Below are 18,650 nucleotides of genomic sequence, written 5' to 3' on the forward strand. Positions count from 1 at the left end.
TAGAAGCACGGTGGCCTTTGTAAGATAAGACTATTTAGCAAAGTTATTTGTCGTATTATTGCTTAAGCTTTCTGTTTTAAAAGCTAATAGTCTAAGCCAAGTTTAGTTTTGGATTAAACTGTGGATTAAAGTTTAACATTTTGAAGTTCATTTGCATTTCATGAGGCTTCAGTTTCATATTAGAGAGTCAAACTCAGCAGAGATTTTAAGTTGCCAACCCATTGAGACTAGGTTAACAGAATGCACTACCATCATTTGCTATTTGACTTCAAAGTAGTATGCCATATGAAAACACTTTATTATCTTCAAAAACACTTTATTATCTTCAAAAAATATATCCTGGGTTTTAGAAAAAATTACATATAATATATATATATAATATATATATATATTCCAATATTGATTAAAGATTTGCAGAATTTTGTCCTCCAAATAACAATATATTTATTCAAATGTAAAAGCCTGGACCTCTTTAAGTCTCAATATAAGAGTCCTGTATCAGTATAAGTTACTTTTTTAATATTCAGCTATGTCTTTAAGGCATAATTATTTTTCTTTTATGCAATGTCCTTCTAAATTAATTATGCATTTTTGAAGGATGAAAAAAATGCAAAAAAGGATTGTCAGAAGGTTTCATCCAATATGAGTTTAATTTTTTTTCTTTCTCAATAAAGTCTATCAGCAAGAAAGTTTATGACCCGATATTAAAAGCAGAGAAACAACGAGTTTTGATCTCATTTGTATTCTAATCCTCTGACCACTGATAAATATTTTAACTTCATCTTCCAAATATAGCATTATGCCATGTTCACAAGCATTTTAACTAGTTATCAAAAGTAGGAATTAAGGAATTAATTACAAACGCCTTCCACTCAGATAGTTTATTGGAAGGGAAATCTGTCTATTTCAGTAAAAGAGGACATACCTTAGAACCAACAGACCTGAATTACAATCATGGCCCTCCTATTGAAAAAGTAGCTTTGCTTCTTTCGGCTAATATTTGCCAACCTGCAAAATGGAAATAATACCATCTTTCTTGTAGACATCAGCAGTTAAACTGATCATAAGAATTGCTTTAAAAATGGTAGCTATTATTATCCAGCTAGTAATTTTAACTAAGGCATTCATTGTCCCTTAAAAACTGAATTCGAATATGTAGAATTAGTTTTATTTCTATTATTGTTACTTTCTATTGGTATTCTTTCATTCCCTGTGTTTCACTAGCGACCTGACGTGAGGCACTGCAAGTGCAGCTGAGTAAAACACGAAATCTCTGTCCTCCTGGGGTTACATTCTGGCAACACATGTTTTAAAAAAAGAAATGCCACTGGAGTGATAAAAGTACTGTTGAGCGAATGAAGCAGAGTGGTCTACTAGTGTGGAGGGAGATGAGGGCCAACTTCAGATGAGGCGGTTGGAGAAGGCTTCTCTGAGGGCTGCTCACAAAAGGCGGGAGGGGCCTGACAGGACAGCACTGAGGCCCGGGAAGAGCCAGCAGAGAAACCGGGGGCAGGAGGAGCCCCGGGACGTTCATCTACCACAGAAAGGCCAAGCAGGGCGAAATGGCTGGAGGTAGTGGAGGAGCAAGGCGGAGGCCATGTCCTGTGAAGATGTGCCAGCTGTGGTGACAAGAATCAGCAACCACTGGAGCAGCTGAGTTTACGTGTTAAAAGGTTTTTCTAGGTGACTGTTGTAGGTACCGAGGGAAGAGACACAGGTGCTAGGTGAACGGTAGTTGATGAAATAGTGAGACAGATTTGGGATATATTTTGTAGCTAGAGCTAATAGGAGTGAGAAAAAGAAGAGAATCAGGAAAGGCCACTACCTTTTGGCTTGTGCACCTGGGAGACGCTGGTACCACGCTTGTATCCAAGGTGAGGGAGGAGGTGGTTTTGAGGTACCAGTCAGGAGTTCTGTTTCGGACATGCCAAATCTGAGATGCTGCTAAGGCAGTCAAGTGAAGATACAGAGGAAGGAAATGGAAGTTTAAAACCATCATCATTGGGCTTCTATCTGTTTCCATTTTTTTCTATATTTTTTCATGTGGCAAGTCTTGGTTCATGGTGTAAGCACTCAAAGTGGTTGAAGTGATTTTGATTATAATTCTCTCAAGTGATTTTACTTGTAGAAAGCTCTTCTGGACTAGATTAAATTTAAAGGAATTCCTTAAGTGTCAAAGGTATCTGAACCTTTCTGAATATTCTTCTGATCAGGAGGTACATCGTATCTTTTAGGAGGAGTAAGACACACCGTAGTGTTGTTCACAAAGTACCTACCAATAGTTCTGTCATTGTCTGGGTTACCTTGGAGCATTCAAGATGTTGGGTAAAGCAGGATTCAGCAAACTGTGGCTCACAGGCTGAATCTAGCCCCCACCTATTTTTCTAAGTAAAGTTTAACCAGAACATAGCCGTATCTATTCTTTAGGTATTATGTATGACTGCATTCACACCACAATGGCAAGGTTGAGTCGTTGCTACAGAGGCTTATGGCTCCCAAAGATTAAAATACTATTTGGCCCTTTAAGAAACAGTTGGCTGACCCCTGCTCTGAAGTTTCTTCTAATCAGCAAGCCTTATGATTTTATGAGTTGAGGAAAAGAAAATCAGAAGCAAGCTAAGATCTATATCCATTTGCCACCTGAAACAATTGTGAGAGGAGATCTGATATGCAACATTTAATTTTAGCAATTTTTCTTTTCTTTCCTCTAAAGCTGGGACTCCGAGTTCAATTACAGCAACAGAAACATCAGGTAAGTTCATTTTCTTTTCTCTGAAAATATTCCTGGCTAAAATCCCAAGAATGAGACAAAATAGATCAATCAGTTTGAGGGCAGGGTGAAACAGTACGAGGGAAAACATTACACGGCAACTAAAATATTTAGGAGATCGTGTGTTAAAAAATGCAGACCAGGGGAACATACAACGATGTGCCTGAGTGCTCTGGGGTTGGGGTGAGTGGAACCAGCTCTGGTAAAAGCGTAAAATCTGTGGAATTTTCCTCTGCCCAGAACCTTCTGTTCCTGGTCTATTTCCGTGGTCAGCGTGCCCTCTCCCAGCAGTAGAGCGTGTGCGTTTGTGCCTTCTCTGCTGTCTTAACACAGCCCGGTCCTGGCCTCCAAAGAGATGATGTTATAAACCACAGTTTATAATGTTAAGCCTAAAGTGTTATCACTCTGAGAAGTGCCTATGCTTTCCCATTCTTAGCTTTAAACTGAATGAATTTTGGATGATGGAACGACAGAAATTGAAAAAGATTATTGGGCAGAGGAAGATGGTAATGTTGAATCTTCCTGTTGTTTTGGAATTATAAATATTGGGGGCTTTTTATCTTCCTACATCCTTCCTCATGCTTATGTAAATAACAAATCTCTTAGGTTCTCAATCGTGATCACCTTTGGTATATATAAAACGAGAAATATGTGAAATAAACCTAGAAGTTCATGTAACTTTAAAGAAATTGGAAAAATAAAGCTATGAAAATTATGAGTGACTCTAATAACATTTTCACAGCAAACATTCTAAATAATTGTCATAGTCTACCTTCTACCTTTTATGTTTAAGGAATTAGAAACTGAAATTATTATGCTTTTAACTTTTAATGATTTATCTTCTACATAATATATGAAGTGAATAAAGAAGTTATTTTTATATTGTTAACTCCATACTTATCACCATACTTGTTATTCTTACTTCCATCTACATAGTCTAGAAACGCACTAGAAAAAGCATTGGGAAAAACAAAGCAAAACAAAACATAAAAATAGTAAATCCAGGCAACGAGGGCAGCTTGGCATTGGCTGCTGCTTTGCGCTGTTCCAGAGAAGTCCTTTCCCTCTGCTTCATGGACCGGTTATCGAGGAGAAGCTACAGATGGAAGAGAATTGGGAAGCTGCCAAATTGTTGGCTCCTTTTAAGGAGAGACTAAAGCATATTTTATTTTGTTTAAAAGAGTTGTATTTACAAAATGCCAGGTTTAACTATAATTGATTTTTTAAATGTAATGAGAAGCCCAGTTAGACTACTTTAATTTTGAGTTATAGAAACTAATTCTCCTAAAACAAATAGTAGACAAACTATTGATTTGACTAGCCAACCAGAAAGAAGTGAGGCTGGTTCTGTTAGCCACAAGAAAGGCCAGTCTCAAACTTCAGATATGTGTTGTGGCCAAAGACTAAGTCCAGATTCACTAAACAAACAAACTAACTAACTAACTAACAAATATTCACCCATATGATCAAGGATAGGCATCTTCCTTAAAATAATTAGTATTTCTCTTTTAGGTAAAGTTGAAGTAGAATTCTAGCCTGCAGAATTATTAGTACTGCTTCCTTCTAATAAATATGAGCTAATAGATATTTAGTATTTGACTAGAACATACATAGTTCTCACATTTGATATTTTCTTTCATACTATGCATCTGGCTTTAATTTGCTTGAAAAATTACGTTTTTATCACTCTCTTGAAAAGTTATTATCAAGGATCTAGAAATTGGTGATTGCTTTATGTAGGATGTTTTTTGGGAATTCAGAATAAGTAAGGCAACTGTATATAAAGGTAAATTATAAGCAATTATACATAGATATAACATTTAACTTTATATCATATGAAATGTAAGAAAGATAGTCCTGGTCATAGTGGAAATGATCAATCAAGGTCTGAAGACATATCCATTTGTTCTATTCAACAGAGCAAAGGTAGTATGAGTGGACAGCTGTGTTTTTAACAATGCTAAGCATGAGGAATTCATGCTCAACATCTAAAGGATGTGGGAAAGTCAAACTTCGACTGCCCACTGTCACATACCTGGTGAGACTCCAAATTCAGTATAATCCTCTGCTAAATATACAGAATGGTATATTCAGCCAACCACCGACTAATGGAGGCATTCAACACATATTCATTCTGTTCCATCACATGTAACTCTAGCTAAGAGTTATGAGTGATTCATGGAGCCAGCCATTAAGGGTTACTAAAGCAGAATAGCCAATATTAGAAGTAACTATAATAACTCTAGTAGTCATGTATGAAGTGATGTGTCATAGACCAGCCTCAGATAAACTTATGTTAAGATCAGAAGAGGGAGAGGGGTTTTTCCCTTCACCTGTGGTTGTAGTATACATTGGGTGGGTGACCCTGGGCAAATTATTTAAACTCTCTGAGCTTCAGTTTCTACTTTATGAAATGCAAATGCAAACATTATTAATACAATAGTGAGTATAAAACACTTAGAACAATGCCTGGCATACAGTGTCCCAAAAGGGCTTGAAAATAAAATCCTTCTTCATACTTTCATGTCCACATTTTAGATCACTCACATTCACCTTCTCAGAAAGCATATGGCACGAGCTCAGTTACATACTGAAAACTTTTCAGTGTTTTCAGGTCATAGTATCCAAATTGTGAATTTAATGTAAGATGTGTACCTATTTTGGGAGACAGGTGAGAACATTCTAAAACTTTCAGAATGCTGAGAAAAAAATTATTGATCTCATTGATAATGAGGCCATTCACAAGTAAGATGAACTCAACTCACTTAAAATCTGTTGGCTGCATGATGTAATGGAAAGGAAACGGAAAGGATTTTGAGTCATACTTGGCTTATGTCTTAGCTCTTCCACGTATTGTCAGACATGTTACTTTATTTCTCTGAGCCACGGTATCTCTCATCTTTAAAGCACAGGATAAAAATATTCGAGAATAAGATGAGTTAGCACATATGGAAGTAATTAGCACGATGCCCCATTCATTCTTTTATATTGTATATAATTTTCTGGAAATTAATAACTATTTATATTAAATCACAAAAGAAAAATATATCTCCCTTCTTCAACATACACTTCTACAGAGTTCCCTAAAGTAAAGAAATCTCTAGTCATCGTTGTTACTGGATGAGAAGGTGCTGTTACCTCAGGTGAGTCACATGATGGCCCAAAGCAAAGTCAAAGAAATTTGAGATAAAAATTTTTTTCATGTAACCTTGAGAGTACAACTAGGTCAGAAGGTCAGGTCTGATGAGAGCAGAAATTAGTTTTTATCATGTGAAGGCAGGAATATTCCCTTTAGACATTTTGCTCATTAAGTAGACGGGGTGTCCCGTGAAGGGTGGAAATATATACTGGCTATGACAAAATCTAGACTGAAAGGAACCCTGACCAGAATCTAAAATCTTAAAGCTAGAAGAGACCTCAGGGGATCATAGCCATATATTCCCCTCCCAAAACACAGAATGGGACCAGCCATACTCCTAGCATTTGTTGACCGTACTGCGTGTGTGCCACGTAATTACCTAACAGACCGTTTTGCTCTCTGATAATGAAAGCCTAGAGTACGCCGTGCTCCCTTTCCCTGGGAGTCGGGATGCTCAGAGTCAGCTCTCATGGCCAAACCAGCAACTGTATGAATGCTTGGTATGAACTCTTAGAAGGAGCATATTTGTTTCTTCCATTTGCCTTTGTCCTGATTTCCTATTCATTTTATGGCGTAGACCATTGCTTAAGCTCCTCAAATCCTTTTTGTTAAGAATTAATTTATAAGTAAAATCCAATAAGCAATAACATGGTATCTCTTATGTTGATCCCTGACGTACTGTTGTGTCTTATTATCTCTTCTTTCACATCTGTCAACTGTGCAGCTCACCTCTGCTACTCAAGCTCCTTAAAGGCAATCACTATGCCACATACTCTGTTGTATTTCCTTCAGCATCTATTGTTGGACCCAGAGTGGGTGTCTATTTTTTTTTCCTATTATTGAGGAATGAATGACAAAAATGAAATGATAATGATTTTAAATAAGTACCAGCCCTAATATTAAGATAAGAAAGGAGATTTCATTAATTAACTTCCTCTTTAACTGGAGTCATTTCTGCCACCAAAATGTTTTGTTTGGCCATTCATTCCACACACTGCTCTAGCATTTGGGAAGTATCAGTGAGCAAAATAAAGATCCTTGCTCTCAAGGATCTTATATTCTAGGAGTGCAGACAAACTATCATCAATAAACATATGAATTGATTAAATTATAAAGTAAAGTAGAAGGTGCTATGAGAAAAAGAAGATGTGGAGCAGTGTGGAGGGAGTATGAGGGCTGGAGAAGTGGGGACCACTTTGTGGCACTGAAAAAAGTGGTCAAGGTAAGTCTTACAAAAAAGGGTTTGAGCAAATACAAAGAGGAGGTGAGCCACCCAATACATGCGGAAGAGCATCGAAATGAAGCTAGGACTTGAGGAGAGGCCTGATGTGTTTAAGAGTAGGTGGGCAGGGAGAAAGGCAGGGGGCTCTCCAGGCAGATTGCCTGGGGTTTGGTGGGCTGTTACAGGGACTCTGACTTCTTCTGTAAGTGCAGGGGAGAAGCACTGGGGGTTTTGAACAGAGGGGTGACGTGATCTGACTCATGTTCTGTAAGTTTTGCTCTGAGAGCTGAGGAGAGACTGTCAAATGAAGCAAGGTTCTCTTTTGTAGATTTTCTAGGAGAGAGATGATGGTAGCTTGGACCAGGGTGGCCATAGGGTCAGTGGCATGAAATCTCCAAACTTGGAACACATTTTGGAAGTGGTGCCTACAGATATTCTTGATGGTTGCATGTGGAACAGGATAGAAAGCGATGAAATCAAAAATAACTCTGCGGTCTTTGGCTGAAGAAGTGGAAGGGAGACCTACCATCAACTAGGACAGGAAGGCTGCAGAAAGAGCAGAAGTTCAGTTTTGGACATGTTCAGCTTCAGATTTTTATTATTTGCCTTATTATGAATCTGGAGTTTAGAAAAGAGGTCTGGGATGGAAGTACTTTGGGGGGATTCTTGGCATGGACATTATATTTAAACCTTGAAATTGATTGAAATCACCAATGAAATTAGTGTAGTTAGAGATGAGGCAAGGACTATGTCCTGGGACCATCCTAGATTGTGAGTCAGAAAGAAGAGGTGAAACCAGCCATGGAGACTGAGAAGAATTATCCGTAAGGCTGGAGAAAATCCAGTGGCGTGTGCTCTACTGGAAGCCACATGAAGAAGATGTGTTAAGGAGGAGTGAATGAATTATTATGTCAAATGCTGAAAAGTTTTTTTTTAATGAAACATGAGTCCATCAAATTGCAATTAGAGACCAGTTCCAATTATTTATAAATAATGAAAACAATTGATAATCATTCAATTCAATTGAATTTAGCCCCTCAGACACATACTAAATGTGCCCATATCAAAAAGAAGCGTAGGAAAGGTAAGGGAACTAAAAATAGGACATGGTTTTATTTTCCTTCTTACACTAGAACGTTTTATCCTCTACTGCCTCTCACACTCATCTCCCATTAATACCTGTGTACTATATGCCTTCCTCTACGGAAGGTACATGAAGGCTATCAGGGACTCCTCCAGCCCAAGTTCCTCCTAGGAGGAGATCATGGCTCCCAGGAGCAGGTCTGCTTTCATATCCTTGCCAGACTCAACCATTGGCTGAGAGCATCCTACAGGAGGCGTGGCATCAGGGCAAACAGCGATGGAATTCAGAGAGCAGGTGGGGAACCTTGGTGGATTACACTGTCTGTAGTTTGCATTCTGTGAGGCACATTCTCAAAGCCACCACAGGTGTTCTAGGACATCAGTAGGTCTTCTGTCTTTAAAAGTGCAAATGATTTACCTAGTAATTGGTTTACACCACAGGCCAACTATGTACCACTGTAGATGCTAATGGGGTAAATTTGGACACACTTTATGACAACAGACTTTGTTTTGAGGGTCTCTGCCTTAAATAGCTTGCTCCAAGTTCCAGCCTGAAGTTAGCAAACTAAACTTAAACCATAAGATGACCTATCTGCAATTCAGTAGTCATTACAGTCACTAAAAGTCAGGGTCCAAGAGCAAATCTATGTCGTCTAAGAGCACCATATACTCCAGTTTCTCCTGTTCCTGACCAGAGCAAAGAAGCATCTGAAAACATGTACGTGGCTGAAATGTCTGCTCATTTATCTTTACATTTAGAATATTTGAGGACAGAGGATAAGTTGACTTTAGTTGAAAGGTACAACTTTCTAGGTGCCTAATCACAATACAATCTTAGGATGTTATTATAAACTAATATAGTATATTAATATAACATAACATATTATAATTTTATAATCGTATAATACAAACATATAGTATCAAGAACTGTTCTAAGCAATTCAAATTTATTTTTACTCATTTAATTTTCACTACAACACTGTGACGTGGAATAATTGTAATCACTATTTGTAGATATGGGAACTCAGACACAAATTGCATAAGTGACTTGCCCAAGATGCCACAGCAAATAAATGCTAGAGTCCAGGTACTCAGTCTTCCGAATCATGCACTTGACCATCCACTGTTCCTCTCCTGTACCTTTTCTGCCAAGGATGCTTTAGTAATAATGTAGGACAGTAGAGTCTCAGTGAAATCCACAGATCGTGGCATGGATCCTCTATCTTAGCCACAGAAAGAATCACATTAAGCTCACAATTTATGAATTCAGCCAAGACCTGTAATTTCATCAATATGATCATGCTAATGGACAGAGTTTCTCAAACTGTAAGTTAATTCCCATTAGTGGATCATAAACAGTATTTTTAAAAAATTAAAGAGGATAGGAAAGAGAACACCAGAAGGCATTAAATGTAATAGAAGTGAATTGTGTGCATGTGTGGGTGTGTGTGTACTGAATTCTGAAATGATTTATTAACTGGAGGCTGAGGTTAAAAGAAACAAAAAATTAAGTCTGTTTCAAGGAGCCAGTAAGTCCTTTGTTAAGGAGGGTTAATTCTACTGCCTGCCTCTGGATCCTGAGCAATAACAGTTGGCACACGACAGTCAACACGTTTTAAGGAGGAAAACTTGGAGATTCATCTGAACCAGATAGATGATACTCAGAACTGTAGCTGCCGCCTAGCCTACAAGAAGGTTATAAGGTGCAGTGTGGAGCCTTGAGGACGAACCCTTGGGAAAGCCCAGGGGGATTAATGCCATTGGTTATTTAATCAGCCGTCTCATACTCTACCGACACAACCAAAAGAACATTCATCCTCACTAGAACATTTGACACTGGAATCAGCAGCTAAGGACCAAGGTTTCAGTTAGTTCCCACTCTTGTATTTAAGTTTCCTTTTTCTGCCTGCTTCGTGCACTAGCCTGACATTTTTCTTTGTTCTTATGGGCATATATCTAGCTTCCTCCCACAGATCTCTTGCATGGCAAGAACGGTACAGTCTCTTAACAGTATTCTTCGCCCACAGATGTCAAAAATGCATAAGCATGCAGTGCGCCCTGGGCTGTGGGTGGCAAGGAAGGAAAGATCTAAGGCAGCCAGAAGCAGTATCAATTTCTTCCATGCAATTATGCATGGCCTTAATACTCCTAAGGGGGCTGTGTTTATAAGAGATAGCTCTTAGTTCAGCCAAGCAGTCGGCTACATTTTACTGCACACCCACGGTGGTCAGAGCTTCATGTGGTAGGTGGTGGGAGTTACAGCCCTCACACTCCAAGAACCTGCAATTCAGTGATGAGACAAGGCAAACAAGCGTGATGAAAAGATATTACTTCATACTTCAAGAAAAAGAGAATGGTTTTCCAAAAATTTTTCTAAATACAAACTACATTTGATCCCAGGTTCACAAGAATAAATGCTGTACACTTAGAAAATATGTAATTATTTATATTTCTTTGAAATGTGTTGAGATTTATGAATTTAGAATAATAAATTTTTATTTATTTTTTTCTTTTAGTCCTGCTTGAAGATGGCAAATGTTGACTGAAGCACACAAACAATAATAATACATTTAAAATTAACATTTTCCGTGCAAAAAAAAGAGCATGGACAGTGGTGAAAATGCAGCCAAGCAGCTGTTACTCTAGAGAAGGCACACAAGTACAAATCACTGCTGACCATCAAAGATGAAAATAAATGGACCTTCTTTGATTTTCCTCCTAATTCTTCCAAACAAAGCCTCATTTGTAATCTTTCTCTTTAACCACTAAAAAACAATATAAAATATAAAGTCCAGTGCATTTATGTCCATTTAAATATGTATGATTAAAAATCACTATCACCCAAAGTTGTAATAGCTAAAATGTAAATAATGATTTTGCACAGATTTGCATCCTGTAAAGAGTCTTGTGCGGTAGGTGATACAGGCTTTTGCTAGAGTAGTAAATGAGAAACTTACTCAAGTTTTCTGGCCAGTTCTTGAAGCTATAATACTAATACCAAAGTTTTGTGATTCCAAATTTAATCATCTCTACAGGAGGAGATAGATGAACTCACGATTTAGTGTATAATAATATATACCTCATTATTCAACAATAAACAGTTTTTACAGATCTTCAGAAATGCAAGCTGTTTGAATCTGCAAAAAAACTCAGTAAGAAGAGTAAATACTATAATCTGACTCTATATTTATCATTTTCTTACAGTTAACATCTCACTACCAGATGCATCATCACCTCTCCAAACCAGTTCATTAACCTCAACACCAGTAATTCCAGAAAACATCTCACCGTCTCAAAGTATGGCTTCTGTGTGCATGAGTGGAAACTTGCTTCACTTAACCCTTCTCACCAAGAAAATCCCACCAGTCTAAAAAAAAACAGCTTATTGAAGTATAATTGATATACAAAAAAAACTGCACATCCACAAAAAAGGGAGGGGACAAGAGGAAACTTTTGGGGGTGACAGCTATGTCTACTACCTTGATTGTGGTGCTGGTATCATGGGTATATGCACGTGTCCACACACATCAGATTGTGTATGTTCACTCCCTGCCATTCTTGATTCACAAAACAGAGCTCTTTCAGACAAAATGTTTTCACTTTGAAGCTTCATAGCTATAGATCTCAGACGCCCATATAAATGAGGAGTGGAGAGGTGTGGGGAAGATTGTAAGGATTGGTACTCATTAACCAAAGGTTTACTTCTTTCTTTCTTTCTTTCTTTCTTTCTTTCTTTCTTTCTTTCTTTCTTTCTTTCTTTCTTTCTTTCTTTCTTTCTTTCTTTCTTTCTTCCTTCCTTCCTTCCTTCCTTCCTTCCTTCCTTCCTTCCTTCCTTCCTCCCTTTCTTTCTTCCTTCCTTTCTTTCTTTCTTTCTTTCTTTCTTTCTTCCTTCCTTCCTTCCTTTCTTTCTTTCTTCCTTCCTTCCTTCCTTTCTTTCTTTCTTTCTTTCTTTCTCGATTTCTTTCTCGATTTCTTTCTCGATTTCTTTCTCGATTTCTTTCTCGATTTCTCGATTTCTCGATTTCTTTCTCGATTTCTTTCTTTCTTTCTCGATTTCTTTCTTTTCTTTCACCAATAGGTTCTGAGAATGGAAAAAATGCAAGCGCGTCTTCAGCCAACCCCTCTTATTCCAGTGAGTAACAGACATACCTTCATTCGTGGCAGTAGATCTGCAGAATGTCTGAATGTTGTCAATACGGGAAAGGAGTCAATCATAGACAGCCTTTTTCAACTTTACTGAACCTGCAATCCCATTATAATCCTATATAACTACCACCTGCTTTGAAAATTTCCTCCTGTTGAGTCTGGTTTTAATGAGTACACTTTGGGGATTTTTTATTTCTTACCTTAGTGCTCAGCAATTACCACCAGGGGTCAAGGTAAATTGATGGGACTAGTCTTAGATAAGCCAAAGTGCACAGGTAGAAAGATCTCCATAAAAATGAATTATCACCATTATAGGACTTTACCTTAATGTTAAAAATGGCTTTTTAAGAAGTGTTCCATTTTAGCAAGAGCATGTGTTATACAACACACTGCGTACACTAGGATTGAATAGAGAATATTCATAATTTCCCTGGAAATTAAGAATGTGATGAATATACAGGAAGCTGTGATGATAAAAGATTATCTTAGGTTTAGGTAAAGTCATTACATTCAGTAAGTCAACATTGCATGTACTGACCTGCTGATTCATGGCATCTTCATTTTGGGAGGCACTAACGATCTCACCAAGGTCTAATGTGCACCCAGCAGGACATAACTAAAACAAACTCTTACCCATGAGAGTGGAAGTGTAAACCACCCAACAAATGAACTGGATAGCTGTTCTCAACCCCTGATAAACTTAAGGAGAACAAGCAAGCGGAGGAGACTACCCGACTAAATGGGAACCTTAACGTCTGTGTCTCTCCTTACGTCCCGATGGCAGCTTTCTCCCCTCATCACTCGTTTTAACCTGGACTACGATTGTTAGAAAAGAAGGCAGATGCTAAAATAAACAAACAGCAAAACCCTCCTCTTAATAAGAACAGGAAAAACTAACTCTAATTACTGCATCAACACCACTCCCCCAAGCAGGTATTCACAAACACACACATGCTTATCTTTCTTGGACCATGTTGTTCATGTTTAGAAATTAAATCCATGGTGATAGCCATTTATATCCATTTATGATACTGTGTGCCTTTTTAGAGTTTTAGGATAGTATTACAGAAAGGTATCTATGAATTTTTTAGGAAGCCAGCTTTATGACTAGAACATTGCCAATAGGGCCAGTAGGGGATATATTTTTTTCCATTTTTATTGAGATATAATTGACACACAGCACTATATACATTTAAGGTGTACAGCATAATGGTTTGACTTACATCATGAAACTTATCACAGTAAGTTTAGTGCACATTCATTATCTCACATAGATACAAAATTAGTGAAATAGAAAAAATGTTCTTGTGATGAGAACTCAGGATTTACTCTCTTAACAACTTTCACATATAATATACAACAGTGTTAATTATATTTATCAAGTTGTACGTTATATCCCTAGAACTTATTTATCTTATAATTGAAAGTTTGTGCCTTTTGACTGCCTTCATCCAAGATATACAGATACAGATTCAAATACAGATATGTTAGTAACTTCATTATAAAGCAGTAGAGAATATAAAGTGTGCATGTGGGTCTGACCATAGTTCTAGAGGACATCTGCCTGGCCAGTCTCCCATCTCCTCATTCCTCCAGTCTCCAGGAAGGTGGGAGCTGCCTTCCTTAGGGCTGGAGTTTTATTTTAGAAGGGCTACAAGACTGACATCAAGTGGATATATCAGAAATGACAACTAGAGCAATCGGACGCATCTTCTTCATCTAAAATATAAAGTCTGTAATAAGAATGATGTTTAAAGAAGAAAGGAAGCATGAATGCTTTTGCTCAGTTCATAAACTATTTGTTGTGAAATTCAGTAGCCACTCTAACTGACAATGTCTCCAATACTTTTTAGGTATTATTTTGCCTGTGGTTATTGCTTTGATTGTCATAACACTTTCAGTCTTTGTCCTGGTGGGTTTGTATCGAATGTGCTGGAAGACAGACCCAGGTAGGTAACAGTGTTTTGTTTCATTTTGTTTTCCTAACAAGAGAATAAACATGCTCAGTCTAAACCTGAATTTACACTCTTAAAGGGAGAGAGGAATTACACACAGAAACCAAATGCCGTACTGCTTGATCACAGAAATAGAGGAAGAGGGGCAGAGAAATCCAGTGAACGCTGGTGAATGTAAGGAACAGGAATTAACTACTAGTGGCAGATATGATCAAACATGGAGAAGCTCTTTTTAATGAAATAGCCCTCATTTTGTGGGGTGGTCGGGGAAATACGGTAGAAAAGAAGCCATAAAATGACATGTCTTAGCTACAGTTAAGATTTGTTCCATTTCCATGTAACAGAGAATGAAGGCAAGTATTGCTGAGGATTTCACTTAGGGACCCATGATTTGAAGAGTGTTTTGTGACCGATTTCCCTCCTGGGAGGCACAGCTTCCTTCCAATGAAGGTGTCTTCCATGACTGTATGTTCTGCTGATTGAATCGGTTCCTCGGGATTGAACACAATTGCAATTTTTAGAGGGATTCCAGTTTGACAATTCTTTATTATCCTCCTTAATCTCTCCATTAGCGTCCAAAAGCCTTTCTTCTTTCATTTAACACCCTCAGTCTTCATTTTCTTCTTTTTGCTGTGTCATCTTCTTCTCCCTGCCTCTTGAATATTTTTGGTTCCCATAATGGCATTATATTTTCAAGACTTGTCCAAAATAAACTTTTACATTTTAAGATAGTTTTAGATTTACAGAAAAATTGTGAAGATAGTTACAGAGAGTTCCCACACATCCTTATTATTAACATCTTACGTTAGTATGTTATGTTTGTCACAATGAATTAACCAAAATTATTAACTAAAGTTCCTGTGTTATTCAGATTTCTTTCAGTCTTTGTTTTTTTGTTCTAGGAACTTGAGTTCTCTTTTTACTTGATGCTTCATCTGAATCCCCATTTAGTTCCCATGACTCAGCACTCCTCTGTGTTGTCTTAAACTCCAATCATCTTTCCATTTCAGCCACCTTCTTGGCTGTATTTTGTAGTGCTGTGTATCCGTGCCTTCATCCAGGTCATTCCTTCTCCTAGAATGTCCTACCCACGACTTAACTTTCATAACACACCTCATCTCCTACGTATCCATTAAGATCTGGCTTAAAAGCAAATTTAATGTATATTTTTAACACACCATCTCTTTAAGCAGAGTGGTGTGTTCTTGTATGTCTAATTTTACAGAATTTAATGATATTTTTCATCACACTATAGTATAGGGATGTCTCCATATACCTGCTTTCCCTGCAAGTTGAACATCTTATTCTGTTTAGGTTGCTACAACAAAAATGCCGCAGCCGGGTGGCTCAAACAACCAGCATCTATTTCTCACAGTTCGGGAGACTGAGAAGTTCAATCAAGGCAGCATCAGATCCAATGTCTGATGAACGCTGTCTTCCTGGTTTTTAGATCCGCCTGTGTCTTCACATGGCAGAAGGGACTAGAGAACTCTCTGGGGTCTCTTTTATCAGGGCACTAAGCCCATTCATGAGGACTCGCCTCTCATGACCTAATCATTTTCCAAAGGTCCGGCATCCTAATACCATCACATTGGGTGTCAAGGTTCAACATTATGAATTGTAGGGGGACACAGACCTTCCGTCCATCCCATCAGGTGGCCCCTCCAAGTCCCAAACTATGTGTCGTTCACATTGCTTTGTGCACAGTATATAGCAGAGCCTTATGATATGCTTGTTGAGTCAATTTTTTTTTAAATTTTCAGTAAAATAGAATCTTTTTCCTCACTTTAATTCTAATTATTTCACTGACTGAACTCTAAGCCTCATATACTATTAAAAAGTAAAAATCAATTATTTTTACAAGATACATAAGCCACGCTCTTCTTTGTTACCCCGTGGACAGTGTGCCCCCAGGACACTAACGAACACTGTTCCCGAGGCCAGAGACCATTAGCGCGTGAGCCCGACAGTGCAAGGCAAAGTGATAAGATGGAAACAGCAGTGTTCATTTTACTTTTGGTGGAAAATAAGAGGAAAACAAATCAATGTCTTTCCCTTTGGGAGTTAGTGAATAAACTTCTTAATAATGTCTGAAATATGTTTCCTCACTCAGTTTCCAGGGGGGAAATAGCATTTTTACAAATCAGTTTAATTTCTCTATGTTTCTAAACCACCAGTACTATCTTCTATGGGCAACCAACCAAGCAATTGGAAGCCAGTGGGTGTTGAGTATCGAGGGTAGGGAAAAAATTAGTGGGTTAAATTCATTTGTAAGAATACCCTGTAGTGAAAAACTGCTTTGCTTAGGATGATTTGCAAGTAAGTTATCTGAAAAGCTGACATTTTCTATGAAAGAGGACTTTATGGATGAACTGGATCATGCAGGAAAAAAAGTGTACAATCCCTACCACTATGGAGAGTTATTCTGAAGGCATAAAATACTTTATAGCCAAGTTTGACAATCGTACAATTAACCAAATCTATTTGATTGTTGTCAACCTGGTTTTCTAAACAGAATTTACAGTATTGTTATCATTAAACTAGCACCATTAAACACCACAATTAATCGTTCTTCAGGTATGTGGGTGAGACTTCATTAAGTTCGGAAAATTTGTAAACCCACTCTGCTCTCTGGAAGCCAACACGAATCAGAGGTTTTGGTATGAAAACAAGCTTATCTGGATAATGCTGACAGTAGTCTGAGCTTTAACTCAAATGAGAATGGCAAATACGCAGAAAGTCGTCTGTTAGTATGCATATCTGCTAATGAACTCATAGTATTCTAAGGAAAATAATAAAGGCATAAAAAATATCAACTCATTCTAAAACAGAGCTATGAGCATCACATGTGGTATCATACATAACACTTATAATGGAAATTTTAAAATGCTGTTAAAACTGTACTGATGGTAGGGAAGATGAGCTTAGATCTAGTTGGTGAACAGCATATGGTGCCATGAATTAAACTCAAGGGATTAAGATTCATGTTGGAGCATCTTTGCCAAGGGGACAGAAGTAGAAGTAGCCAAAACATTAGTGGAGATCAAGGTCTTTATAAAACAATGGTAGGCAAAGACAGGAGAATTATATTCAAAGGGCATATCCTGATAACAGAAGACAGATTAGAGATGAAAGGATATCCAAGAGATAGGAAGTGAGTAGCAATGGAATAAAACTACAACAAAATCCGGAACCAAGCAAGGAACCTTAAGTGATTACATTACATATTTTGCCTAACAGGCCACAGATTCATATAAGGTTTGACCACCAGGTCTGCTCCCAAGAGGCCATGCTCTCGAGCAGAATGAATCGTTCTGAGTTCCCGCTCTAAGCCCAACTTGCTTCCTACCTGACCCTCGTGGAGCAGGCCAGCAAAGCAGATGGAAGATTAGTTGCAGTTAGCAGCTTCATGGACATTTTGCAGGGCTCTTTTGAGAGGCTGAATCCTTGAGCTTCAGATGCAATTAGAAGCAATATCTGCATCGTGGTGCACCATAAATACAGTGATTTGTGTCCCCAGAGAGAGCAACGTATAAAGAAAAGCCAAAAATTCAATTCTCTGTTATAAAGGTAATTTGATACTTTAAGGAGAATTTTTTTTTTTCAGAGATACTGAAATAAGCTGAGACATTTTCTGGTGTCTGCAGGATGTGCGATCACAGATAATAGTTTCACACAGCAATATGAAATGATAAGATTAAAATTCGTCCAGAGCCAAGTTCAGTGGGGTTGGTCTAGCTGAGACTGAACCGTGAATGTGCTAGCTGAGACTGAAGAAGGAGTAGTAACCATGTCTGAGAAAATGGTCAACGGGACGTGGGGTGCGGGGAGAGAATAAGTTAAAAATTGGCTTTAGAAACATCTTTGCACAGAAAGGGGCAGGGGTCTTAAATTTTTTTGTGGCCAAGCTCCCTGCAACTCTAGTAACAGTTCCCTCCTCTCCTAGGCACCCCGGAAAATGGAAATGACCAGTAAGTAATGCCACATTTCTGTTGTTTCCCCTAGAAACTCTGACCCTATTGTTTACATAGGGAAAAGTATTGATACTCTACTCATACCTTTTCTTTTGTTTCTTAAAATATTTGTGTAGAAAGCACGACATACAGCATTTGGTTAACTATTATCAGAGAGCTCTCTCTATTCAACAGAGAAATTCCAACTAAAAGCGAAGATTGCTCTTAAGCTTGAGTGAAGTCGTAAAATCAGAAATCAAACGTTGAAATGGAAGATAGAGGAATGGCTATAACCATGAGGGAAAATTCATAGAATACATATTTAGAGTTTTAAAATAGTTTTCCTATTGAAAATCTCAATATGTTTCTCACAATTTGGGAA

The 18,650-nt window shown here is 37.9% G+C and overlaps 1 protein-coding gene across 5 annotated transcripts in view; it reads left to right on the plus strand.

Annotated features, from left to right (window-relative positions):
- EMCN (endomucin) overlaps positions 1-18,650 on the plus strand; it is a 90,876-nt gene that overhangs the window by 58,038 nt on the left and 14,188 nt on the right. For 4 of the 5 annotated variants that reach the window (XM_031468753.2, XM_031468764.2, XM_031468736.2 and 1 more), the window contains exons 4-8: positions 2,714-2,752; positions 11,419-11,511; positions 12,293-12,346; positions 14,214-14,309; positions 18,262-18,286. In XM_031468753.2, coding sequence (XP_031324613.1) covers positions 2,714-2,752; positions 11,419-11,511; positions 12,293-12,346; positions 14,214-14,309; positions 18,262-18,286 — 307 coding nt within the window. The remainder of the gene's footprint in view (positions 1-2,713; positions 2,753-11,418; positions 11,512-12,292; positions 12,347-14,213; positions 14,310-18,261; positions 18,287-18,650) is intronic. The other variant, XM_064484621.1, reaches the window with a different exon arrangement.

The sequence above is a fragment of the Camelus dromedarius genome, chromosome 1, assembly GCF_036321535.1.
Source record: "Camelus dromedarius isolate mCamDro1 chromosome 1, mCamDro1.pat, whole genome shotgun sequence".
NCBI classification, from domain to species: Eukaryota; Metazoa; Chordata; class Mammalia; order Artiodactyla; family Camelidae; genus Camelus; species Camelus dromedarius.